The sequence below is a fragment of the Lathyrus oleraceus genome, chromosome 3, assembly GCF_024323335.1.
Source record: "Lathyrus oleraceus cultivar Zhongwan6 chromosome 3, CAAS_Psat_ZW6_1.0, whole genome shotgun sequence".
Classification (NCBI taxonomy): domain Eukaryota; kingdom Viridiplantae; phylum Streptophyta; class Magnoliopsida; order Fabales; family Fabaceae; genus Lathyrus; species Lathyrus oleraceus.
Genome location: NC_066581.1, coordinates 233,514,774 through 233,526,446, shown reverse-complemented (window position 1 = coordinate 233,526,446; position 11,673 = coordinate 233,514,774). Strand labels below are relative to the sequence as shown.

General features: G+C 37.3%; 2 protein-coding genes across 2 annotated transcripts; both read right to left on the bottom strand.

The window, feature by feature from the left end:
- Window positions 1-218: 218 nt before the first annotated feature.
- LOC127126527 (uncharacterized) lies at window positions 219-5,376 on the bottom strand. Its single transcript, XM_051055463.1, has one exon. It carries the CDS (start codon window positions 4,971-4,973, stop codon window positions 1,917-1,919), a length of 3,057 nt encoding a protein of 1,018 aa, XP_050911420.1. The 5' UTR covers window positions 4,974-5,376; the 3' UTR covers window positions 219-1,916.
- A 2,750-nt stretch (window positions 5,377-8,126) lies between these two features.
- Window positions 8,127-11,195, bottom strand: LOC127126526 (ABSCISIC ACID-INSENSITIVE 5-like protein 2). Its single transcript, XM_051055462.1, has 3 exons — window positions 9,657-11,195; window positions 9,487-9,558; window positions 8,127-8,573 (listed from the first exon to the last, which is right to left on the bottom strand). The coding sequence occupies exons 1-3, from the start codon at window positions 10,482-10,484 to the stop codon at window positions 8,493-8,495; spliced, it is 981 nt and encodes a 326-aa protein (XP_050911419.1). The 5' UTR covers window positions 10,485-11,195; the 3' UTR covers window positions 8,127-8,492.
- Window positions 11,196-11,673: the final 478 nt, after the last annotated feature.

Sequence of the window (11,673 nt, the reverse complement as noted above, 5' to 3'; positions counted from 1 at the left end):
GACTACCATTTGTCTGAAGGGACCTGATTTGAGACCTCGTTGGAATTATCGATCACCAATGTATATTGGTCTAGTGGTAAATATTGGTGAAATTTACAAAATATTTATTTGAGGAATTATAATGATTAGATTCATGATACACCTACTGCACTTAGGTGATCGAAATCGGCACTCTTCGAGAGAGTGTTAGCTCCACAAGAGAAGAAGAAAGAAACTAATGAAGGGGAGAAATCTTCTTAATATTCCTCATGACCAAATGGTTCTCCAGTACAGCTATAAAAAGGAGAGTCGGTGTTAACAAACTCTAACAACCCAACACGATTTCAGGAAAAGACAAAAGCATAACAGAAATGAAATTAAAAGGAATAACACTATTCTAGATCCTTCAGCCGCACACGTAATCCTCCATCCATGCTGGCTTTTTGGGCTGTCTCTTTCCCAATTCCTGGACTACCTCATCATCTGACTCATTTTCATTGGGCCTTGGGACACTGTTTTGGGTTGGGCTTATGGGGGGTGTATCATTCCTCCCTCCTTCAAACATCACCTTGTCCTCAAGGTGCAGAGACGGAAAAATCTTGCGGAACGGATCCCAATCTTCCCATGATGCTTCATCAGGTGAGCAACCTGCCCACTGTACCAGCACCTGCTGCAGTGGAGACCCGTTTACTAACACAGTGCGAGTGGCAACAATTGCTAAAGGTGTCTCCACCGGCTGATTTGTAAAACTCTCCTCAGGCAGATCGCGCGACGGAGTGATAGTTGGTCCTCGATACGGCTTCAAATTTGAAATGTGGAATACCGGATGAATGCGACTACCTTCCGGTAACTGGAGTCGATATGCAACCTGACCAATACGATCAATGATAGAAAAAGGGCCGTAATATTTCTTGGATAATTTGTGTTGGCGGCGACGGCGGACAGAATTTTGGCGGTATGGCTGTAAGCGGACAAGAACCAAATCGCCGACAGAGAGTTGGAGGTCGCGGCGGTGGTTATTAGCTTGTTGGATCATACGGTGCTGTGCTGCCAATAAATTGGTCTTGAGCAGACGGAGAAGCTCATCACGATCCATTAAAGCGTCATCAACCGCGGGAAGTGTAGATGAACCTCGAGTGTATAGAGGGATAGAAGGAGGTTTACGCCCATATAGTGCCTGGAACGGGGACATTTTTAGTCCACCGTGGTGACTGGTATTGTAATGAAACTCCGCCCATGGCAAGAAACTCACCCAAGTATTTGGTTTCTGTTGTGTGAAGGCGCGAAGATATTGCTCCAGTGTGCGATTAATCACCTCAGACTGCCCATCAGTTTGTGGGTGGTAGGCACTACTCATGGACAATTTGGTGCCACTCATTTCAAATAAGTTCTTCCAAAACGAGCTGAGAAAGACAGGGTCACGATCTGAGATGATGGAGCGGGGGAAGCCATGATGCTTGACGACAATGGAAATAAACAAATCGGCAACTCGAGATGCTGTAAAGGCAGTAGGAAGAGCACCAAAATGGGCGGATTTTGACAATCGATCCACAACAACTAAGATAACGGTGGAACCTTGAGAGACGGGGAGGCCGGTGATGAAGTCCATGGTGACATCCTCCCAAACTGATTCTGGAATCGGGAGCGGTTGCAACAGACCCGTTGGAACTTGTGTGGAGTATTTGATCTGCTGGCAAGTGAGACAAGAGGCCACAAATGCTTCGACTGCTTGGCGCATCTTAGGTCAAAAGAAATTTGCAGCAACACGAACCAAGGTGCGTTTAACCCCGGCGTGACCGCCACTTGGTGTGTCATGAAATTCCGTCAGAACTTGATTACATAATGCCGAGGTGGGGCTCAGAACATATCTTCCCTTGTGAAGGATAACCCCATTTACCACAGAATATGGATGAGGAAGGAGTCCCTGTTTGTGTTTCTCATGCAATTCCAAGAAAAAAAACCTCTGTTTGATTCGCAAGTTGCAGTTGCTGTAAAATTGAGAATGTGGGAGTAGACACCAATGCACAAAACATGGTTAGAGTAGGGGTAGGTTCCAAATCCCACTCTGTGGGAACGCGGGACAAAGCATCGGCGACCCTATTTGACACACCCGGTTTATATTCAATGCGGAAATGAAAGCCCAATAACTTGCGAACATATGCTTGTTGATCTGGCGTCTGAATGACTTGTTGTAGGAGTTCCCGAATACTTTTGTGATCTGTCCGAATTACAAAAAAATGGCCCAATAAGTATTGTCTCCATTTCAACACAGACTCCGTAATCGCATGAAGTTCTTTGATGTATACTGAAGCAGCCTGCATCTTGGGTCCCAATTTTTTGCTAAAAAAAGCAATCGGGTGGCCCTCTTGCATAAGTACTGCACCAATTCCACACTGTGAAGCATCAGTCTCGATAATAAACTCTTTGTCAAAGTCTGGAAGTTTCAAAACCGGTGCTGCCATCATAGCTTGCTTCAATGTAGTGAATGCTGAAGCTGCCTCAGAGGACCAAACAAAGGCATCGTGACGAAGAAGGTCAGTAAGCGGTGTTGCAATGCTAGCGTAATTGGCAATAAAGCGGCGATAATACCCTGTGAGGCCTAAAAAACCACGAAGCTGTTTGATGCAGGAAGGAATAGGCCACTTGACCATAGCCTCTAACTTGGCAGGGTCAGCATGTACTCCCTGAGATGACACAATGTGGCCTAAATAGTCTATTGATTCTTGACAAAACAAGCATTTGGAGAGCTTGACATAAAATGAGTTAGTGAATAAACAATTCAAAACTAGCTCCAGATGCTGCAAGTGATCAGCAAGAGAACTGCTATACACCAAAATATCGTCAAAGAAAACAATGACAAACCGTCGCAAAAACTGCGAAAACAACCGATTCATCGTTGCTTGGAATGTTGAGGGTGCATTGGTGAGACCGAACGGCATGACGAGGAACTCAAAATGCCCCTCATGTGTGCGAAAAGCAGTCTTGTATGTATCGCGCGGGTGCACCCGTATTTGATGGTATCCCGCACGAAGGTCCAACTTACTGAAAATGGTAGCACCCCTAAGCTCGTCCAACAATTCATCAATGGTAGGGATGGGGAATTTGTCCTTAACGGTAGCAGCGTTCAAGGCGCGATAATCAACGCAAAATCGCCATGATCCATCTTTTTTGCGAACCAACAAAACCGGGGAAGAGAAAGGGCTGTGACTCGGGATAATTATGCCTTGATCAAGCATCTCCCGAATTAATTTCTCCATTTCTGATTTTTGAAATTGCGGATAACGGTATGGCCTCACATTGATTGGGTTGGTGCCCTCAACCAAATGAATGTGATGGTCAATAGAACGGTGAGGTGGTAAACCAGTCGGAGCGACAAAAAGATGCCGAAAACGTTGCAGTATGGTTAACACGGGTTCAGGGAGGGATTGGGGAAATTGTGGTGGGTCTATTTTAGTTGAAGTTTCAGGGCATGGTGTAATGGTGAAGATACCTGCAACTGTGTCGCTATGAACCAGGGACTGGAATTGGAGTAAAGACACCGAGTGAGAGTGGACTGAGGAGTCACCGCGAAGAGTGACTGGTTGACCTTCCCATAGAAATTCCATTGTCAAAGCAGAGTAGTCATGAGCAACTTTCCCCAATAATTGAAGCCATGGAAAGCCTAACACCACGTCAGGGCCTTCAATTACAAGCACAAAAAGATCAACTGGAAACGTAATACCTTGCAGGAGTAAAGGTACATTAGGGCAACAATATTGACATAATAAAGAGGAGCCACAACCCGTAGCCACCCGGAAACGCGGGCAAGGAGTCATTGGAAGGCCTAACCGTTCCACCAACGCCGGGTTAATAAAATTATGTGTGTTGCCGCTGTCGATTAGAGTGTGAAATTGGTGGTTACCGTACGCACCTGAAACGCGTAGAGAACGGCCTTGGAGCTGACTAGAGAGGGCGTTAAGGCTTGATATGTCCCCGGACACATCCTCATGAGAAGCTTCCTCAATATCAATATCATGTTCATCATCATCAACACCAAGTAGCAAGAGAACTTTGCTACGACAACGATGAGATGGATTCCATTTTTCGTCACACTTGAAACAAAGGCCTTTAGAACGGCGATCACGAATCTCTGCCGGTGGAAGGTGACGGACGGGTAAGGTGGATTGAGGGGTGGGAAGCAGAGGAGGTAATGAAGTTGGTTTTGTATGTGGAGGTGTGGTTTGGGATTGTGGGATTTGCGTGGAAGGTTGTTGGATTGGGGTGGTTGTGATAGGTGGGTTAGTGGAATTACGGGTCCAATTTTTGGAGTACGGAGGATTGTCACCCAAACGCGCCTCATACGCACGAGCCATAGCAAAGGCTTCCATCAACGTTGGGGGACGGTGAAATTGCAGCTCACGACGGAGAGTTTGTTTCAAGCCGGTAATGAAAAAACTAATTAAAAGTGGTTCTGAGATACCGTTAACCTTGTTCATGAGATCCTCAAATTGAGCTTGGAAATCAGCAACTGAACCCGTTTGTGATAGTTTGGAAAGCTCACCTTCAACATCTTCATACGCTGTCGGACCGAAGCGGTGGCGAACGGATGTGAGAAACGCTTGCCACGAGGTGAACAAGTTGTTGCGCGTAGCCCACTGAAACCAACCAGCTGCACGACCTTCCAAATGAAATGAAACGATTTGGAGACGCGAAGCTTCCGGTGTGTCGTGGAAATTGAAAAACGCTTCAATCTGAAAAAGCCAATCGGAAGCATTCGAACCATCAAATCTGGGAACCGATAACTTGAGCGAACGTGAGATAGAGCTAGTAACGGATGAAGGTGATGCAGTACGGAGATGCGCAACCTTAGAATCTACTTCCAGAAGGTGTTGATGAAGTGTGTTGTGAATGGAATCTGAGTGTGCGTCAAGGGAGGATTGGAGAAGAGCACTAAGGGATGAGGATTGGGCATCGAGTTTGGATTGAAGGGCGTTCATAATGGCGTCGTGAGACATTGTTCAATGAAAGCACCAATGATACACCTACTGCACTTAGGTGATCGAAATCGGCACTCTTCGAGAGAGTGTTAGCTCCACAAGAGAAGAAGAAAGAAACTAATGAAGGGGAGAAATCTTCTTAATATTCCTCATGACCAAATGGTTCTCCAGTACAGCTATAAAAAGGAGAGTGGGTGTTAACAAACTCTAACAACCCAACACGATTTCAGGAAAAGACAAAAGCATAACAGAAATGAAATTAAAAGGAATAACACTATTCTAGATCCTTCAGCCGCACACGTAATCCTCCATCCATGCTGGCTTTTTGGGCTGTCTCTTTCCCAATTCCTGGACTACCTCATCATCTGACTCATTTTCATTGGGCCTTGGGACACTGTTTTGGGTTGGGCTTATGGGGGGTGTATCAATTCATTAATGGAATTTTTAGATCATACATGGTTGTATTGTTGTAGTGGTTTTGAATTTGATATTTATCAAATAAATGCGAAAATGAAAATTTAATGGATGTGTACCTTCATCAAGTGGTACAATTTCTCTATAAATAGAAATATTCTGGAAACCGAAATCTACACAAAAGTATTATATATTTCAAGAGCACAAAATTATACCTAAGTTATTCATTAATTTTTTTTTATGCACGAGAATAAATTAATTAGTTGTAAAATATTATTGATTGATATACTTAATATGAATGTGCAATTTATGTTAAGGTTTCTAAAACATCTTAAAGGAGATTCGCTGATTTATCCATTTGCAATCAATTTATTTAAATTGGTGGAGTGAATTGAACATAAAACTTAGTGTAAACAGATATTTTATAATTTATTTTGTGCAACTTTCCTCATTCTATTTCATCCGCTTGTTTATATTTTGCAACAGACCCCAATATAAGACCTAATCATCTTTATGTTCGATTTTCGTTTTTGATTCATACTTTATTTATATTTAATATTAAAGTATGCAACTTTAAAGAAGATGATAACTTTCAATGATGGTGAAAGATACACAACTAATTTATATAAAATTTAAAATTATGAAATATTGATTTATAATTTTTTGTGATTAAGTTGTGGTTGAAACTTTGATGGAGACATAAATATACATGTTTGTTTATTCATAACCATCGTGAAATGTACATAATTTTTCTAAATAAATATATTTTATATGATCTATAAATTATTGAAGTATATGAATTTGAATAATTAATAATATATTTGATTTATGGTGTATATTTGAATATAAAATACATTTTAAATATTATTCTTTGATGTGATTTATTTTAATTAATAATATATTATTTCTGGATGAAATGATTTGTAAAAATAAAAATAAAAATATTTTGAAGGGGATTCACGGATTTACCCTTTGTTGGGAAGAATCAGACATAAAACTTAGTATAAACACATACTATGAAATTTATTTTGTACAATTTTTTTTTATACCATTTCATCTTTTTCTTGTTCATGTTTGCAACAAACCCCCAACATAAAATCTAATACTAAAGACATATGATGTGATTTAAAGGTCCCTGGATCGATTCCTTCTACAAATAAATTTTGTTTTTTTTGTTGATATTTTTTAATTTAATAAATAATATACATGACAGTTAAATCATGATTTAAAGATAGAAAAAAAATCGATTTGAAAAAAATTAATATAACCCATTTAAATTTTGTAAGAAATTAAATATAATTTTTTTTTCAAAATTAATTTAGATTATGTAATTTTTGTAAGAAACCAAAATGAGACTCAATAAAAAATGAAATTGAAATGAAAACTAAAAGCATAAGATATATTTATTTTGGAAAGTAATATGAAAAAGATGGAAGTTTTAGTCTCATAAATCTCTTTAATGCATGTCGGTCTACTTTCCATTATGAAGTTGATCTTCACCTTTTGTAGTGTTCATTAATAGTAAACATTTATGAACGTTGGAGACTGTTACAATACTTAATTTGGTATCCGTTTTGGCCATGTGCGGTTGTCTACTTCACCTTTCTCAAAAAGTTGCTAAAGTGTTTTGACTATCTTGACTAAGAAACTTCTGAATTGTTCTAGATCCTACTAGTATCTTTGAAATGACAAAATCAAGTTTCTGAGTAATGGTTTCCTTTAGGCTTAAGCTGTCAAGTTTCTAAAAAGCTTGCTTAAAGCTTTTCATGTAAAGTTTGTTAGACTTCTAAGCATACTTCTACATTCATTTTCAATTAGGCAAACATGATTTCTTTTACATGTCTAGAATATGAGGTGTTGTTTGCTATGGACTTATCTGTCATCAAGAATTTGAAAGGAAGAAAAAAATCTTGAAAGTTAGAAGTCTTGGTCAAACATTTTGAGTGTACATTCCAAGTTCTGACATGCTCTCACCAGTTTTGTGCTCCTAGCTTTAAAAGCTATTTATGACTTAGATGAGAGTGGTTTCCTTTGTACTAATTGACACTGCGTTCATTCTTTACTTAAGTGCATAATTGAATTGACTTGACACTATTTTGGTAAAAACTACTAGTCGTATATATAGACCAAATATATTGTTATTCTATTTTGGTAAAAATTATTAGTCAATATATCTGATTTGTGTATAGGTCAAATACATTGGTTCTGATCATCTAAACATATATTTTGTTATCAAGTCGTTGACCGTTTTTCGCCTTGTCTTAAATATTTCTTTCAGAACACAATCCACTTGCACAAAATAAGAAGAAAGTTTAACATGTATACAAGTTTTACACAATCAAATAATATGAAACTGGTTGAAAAAAATAAACTGAGCAGAGCCAATAAAACTTCAGGAATTGAAATTTACACTCACAAATAGTGGTTAGCTAGCTAAACCAAGTTTTAAATTATTAAACATATTTTTCATCAATACAAATTTCAGTTTTTGCTTATAATCATTGTTTGTTTCCCCTTAAAACATAGAAAAAATTGTTTTTAATCCTTGTTGTTTGAACTTAGTTCCAACAAGAACCAATGGTTTAGGAGAAAGTTCATAATTTCCCATGTTTCAAGAGTAAAACAAATTCAAAACTGTTATTAAGTTTCCGTTCAACTGACAGATCCTGATATTGTTTGGATAGACAATAACACTCAGATTCAAACCCACGTCCTCACAGTTGTGTGTGAATTTCTATTAAATATTACCACTTCGACTACGGATAAAAAAAAATCAAAACTAAATGAAATTGCAACATGGGCAAGGGCAATGATTAGTAGTTGCACTCACCACACACAAAATAGGACCCCCAAAATTGGTAACAAAGCCACAATGTTTTCTGTTCAAAATTACACTAAAGCATATATATAGTGCTGGGTAAACTGAAAGTCTGGCTTATAAAATGTACACACAGAAAATCACTTTTGAAGAGGGCTTGCCGGCGATTCATATCGTAGCATTTCCCTGAAGAAAAATAGCTTTCCTGCTTGTTGGAAACTCGAGTGTTCAAATATATGTTGCAAATAAGAAAGAACTACCGGAGTGCGTGGAATTTCGCTAGGAACTCATTTGCAATAAAGTTGTCAGAAGGGAGCTGAGCTAGTTCTTCGAAGCTGATGCTTAGGGTCTGGTGGTGGCATACTTGGCAATACTCTCTCCATCTCCTGCATGGAAGATTCAAAAAAAGAGTTAACACGTGAAGTGATAAATCACCTAGAATGATTGATTACATTGTTATTTAAACATTATTCGTGTGTTGTTATAATTCAGCAATGTGAAGATGATCAAGTACAGTACAGCAGTTATAAAGTCGCAAACTCAAATAATATAGCCTCTATAATACATTGTTCAGGAAATGGTAGAATGTTTATAGCATGCTGAGATCTGATCAACAAACAAAAGCTTGTGATAGGTATATTATATTTAAAATTGTAGTAGAGTATTATAAAATAGAAATCACTATAAACCACAGCCCTTTACATCAAAGGAGTCAAATGGAGGAAAATGTCCAAAAATCAGGAAGTTTTTTATTGCTAAGGCGAGAAATTGGGAAAAGAGATTAAGTACCAATTTTCAAATAATCGAAAGGAAAACAGAGAGTATGACAAGACTACGAGCAGCTCAACAGTCTAAAGTTAGGGTTTTCTGAAGCACATCAATGGTATGTTAAATAACCAGAAAGACAGATTAAATGAAAGCTATATAAGATAGGCATAAAAATCTGGCACTCATAAAGTGTTTGATCAAAATTGCATATCTCCTCAAAAGCTAAATGGTTAGTACATATGTATTTGCGATTTCTAAACACTAGAACATGTCATGAATTTTCATATAAAGGCAAAACACTTCAAGAAAGAATAAAGGACTTTTAAATACAAATTACAATAACTGAATGATAAACCAATTAATGAATTATGGTTTTGAAAGTTTAACTAGTGAAAGCTCAACTACTGTAAACACTTTATTTCACAAGCAAGCACCGGCCAGTTGAAATCATATTTAACAAACATAATATTTCAGAAGACGAGAAGAGTAAAGTAGAGATCAATGCCAACTGGCAATGGAATCAAAACATACATGTAGTCTTTTAAGCCTTTCATTTTCTTCTTCTAAATGTGAAACTTTGATCTCCAGTTCTTGTGTGTAAGCCTGTCCATTGATACCACACACAAATATACATACCATTGCATCAAATAAAATAAAAAAACAAAGACTGCAAATAACAAAAATCATACAAAAATTATAACCTGTTTTCTAGCCCGCGACCGAGCTGCAGATTCCCTATTTTTAATCATCCTCTTCTGCCTCCTCTCCACAGTTTTCTCAACCACAACACCAGAGGCAACCCTTTTCCTACCTTGAGTTTGTGTATCCGATGAAGTAGCCATTAAAGAAGACGGTGATATACTCACCATTGCTTCATTGTATCCTGCATCCAAAACCGGCTGTTGAACCACATGACTAGCCATATAACTTGCAAAACCAGGCATCATATTATTCTGATGATTTTGATTTTGATGCTGATGCTGATGCTGATGCTGTTGTTGTGGTAGTTGCACCGGAGGGATTTGGAACTGCATCCAATGACCATGTTGAGATGTATTGTGCTGTTGTTGTTGAGAATCAACCCTTCCTGACATAGCATTATCCTCTGTAGGAAAAGATTCAGTAGCCACACCAGCTTTCATTAAGAAATCTTCCAAAGTCATCTCACCTAGTGTAGCCGTTCTCCTATCTTCACTAGAACTCTTCTTCTGTTGCATATCTCTCCAAACCTCATCAATAGTTTTCTTGCTAAGATCACCGGAAAGTGTTAGCGGATTCATAGACGACCCAGAAGCTAGTTGACCCTGTTGCAGGTAAGCATCAGTTGAACCAGAATCCAATCCAGAAGCTTGAGCAGCTTCAGATGTCCACAAACTCTTGAGTAACTCATCCAGATTCATGCTTCCTAAGGGTTTCCCTAAATTTCCAAGCTGATTTTGTACCTCATCAAGTGTGAGATTGTACAAAGATCCTTCTCTAGCCAAAGGTCCTGCCTTTGACGCTTGGATTGCTCCACCATGAGATCCCATTTTCTAAAACCACAGAATCAGCCTACAACTACAACCCTATTTAATATCATTTCCCAAAAAATAAATAAACCCCCAAAACCCCAGAACTCAATTACATCAAACCAAGCTGAAAACCCAGATGAAAGAAGAGTCTTTGCGGTATTTATTTTCTACACTCAAATGAACAAACTTTACACCAAATTTGAAACAAAACAATCAAAACAAACCAATTTCTCTTGAATTTATAGATGTGGTGTGAAAGTTACTCTAACACACAATTTCACAAACACAAAGCAAGCATTAAAAAAATGGGGTGAGTGAAATTTGACGTATATGTCATCACAATTCTATAATAACAACCTGAAACAAAAAAACAAAAGCTTAAGACAAAGATGGATGATCCTAAAAAACATATATGGTCTTCAAAACATAAGAGATGAACATTCTCTGAGGTAACAATGCTTAAATTTACCAAAAAAAAAAGGAGAAAAAAATAGAATGATGAGTTATCCCTTAAAAGGTTAAAGAAGAATTTAAGATAAAAACAATAAATAAACAAATTTGGGAAACTGTAGAAAGAATAGACTGTTCTGACTTTCTAACTTAAAACATAAAAACAAAAACACAAAATCTGAAGGGTACTATACTTTTTTCTTTCAGTTTTTTTCACCAATTTAGGATCCAAATCTGAATCTTAAAACCTTTCGGAAAAAATTTCCATTGGGAGTGGGGACATAACCACGCCAAGCGAGGAACAAATTTTCAATTTTTAGAATGTACTATACTTTATTATTATTATATAGTTATAGTTAATGGAAAAGAACCCATATTCTATGTTTTTCTCTTTCTTTCTTTTAAGACTCCCATATTCTAAAATTATTATTGGTTCAATTTTCTCTAATAAATAACTAAGTTTTTATTTTTATTTTATAAATTCTTGAATTATATGAATTATTTTGATTCTTATAAATATTTTAAATGATTTATAAAAATTAAAAATATTTATATTTTTTGACTTAATTCAATCCTACCAAACCGATTTATAAAATAAAAAATATCACTATATATAAAATTTTCCTAGTATTTATTTTTAAAAAAATGGAACTTAAATATATATTTTTCAATATATAAAAAACAATAACTTATTTGAATTTTAATTATTTTCTTTTAGGTAATTGAGTGAGTTCTTCTACCCAAATTACACCACTTT

Excerpts from the sequence above, each read along its gene's own strand:
- LOC127126526 (XM_051055462.1), bottom strand. The coding sequence starts at position 10,484 with ATGGGATCTCATGGTGGAGCAATCCAAGCGTCAAAGGCAGGACCTTTG. Across the intron at positions 9,559-9,656 it reads GGTCGCGGGCTAGAAAACAG|GCTTACACACAAGAACTGGA; the intron begins GTTATAATTTTT and ends ATCAATGGACAG. Across the intron at positions 8,574-9,486 it reads AAAGGCTTAAAAGACTACAT|GAGATGGAGAGAGTATTGCC; the intron begins GTATGTTTTGAT and ends TCTTCCATGCAG.
- LOC127126527 (XM_051055463.1), bottom strand. The coding sequence starts at position 4,973 with ATGTCTCACGACGCCATTATGAACGCCCTTCAATCCAAACTCGATGCC.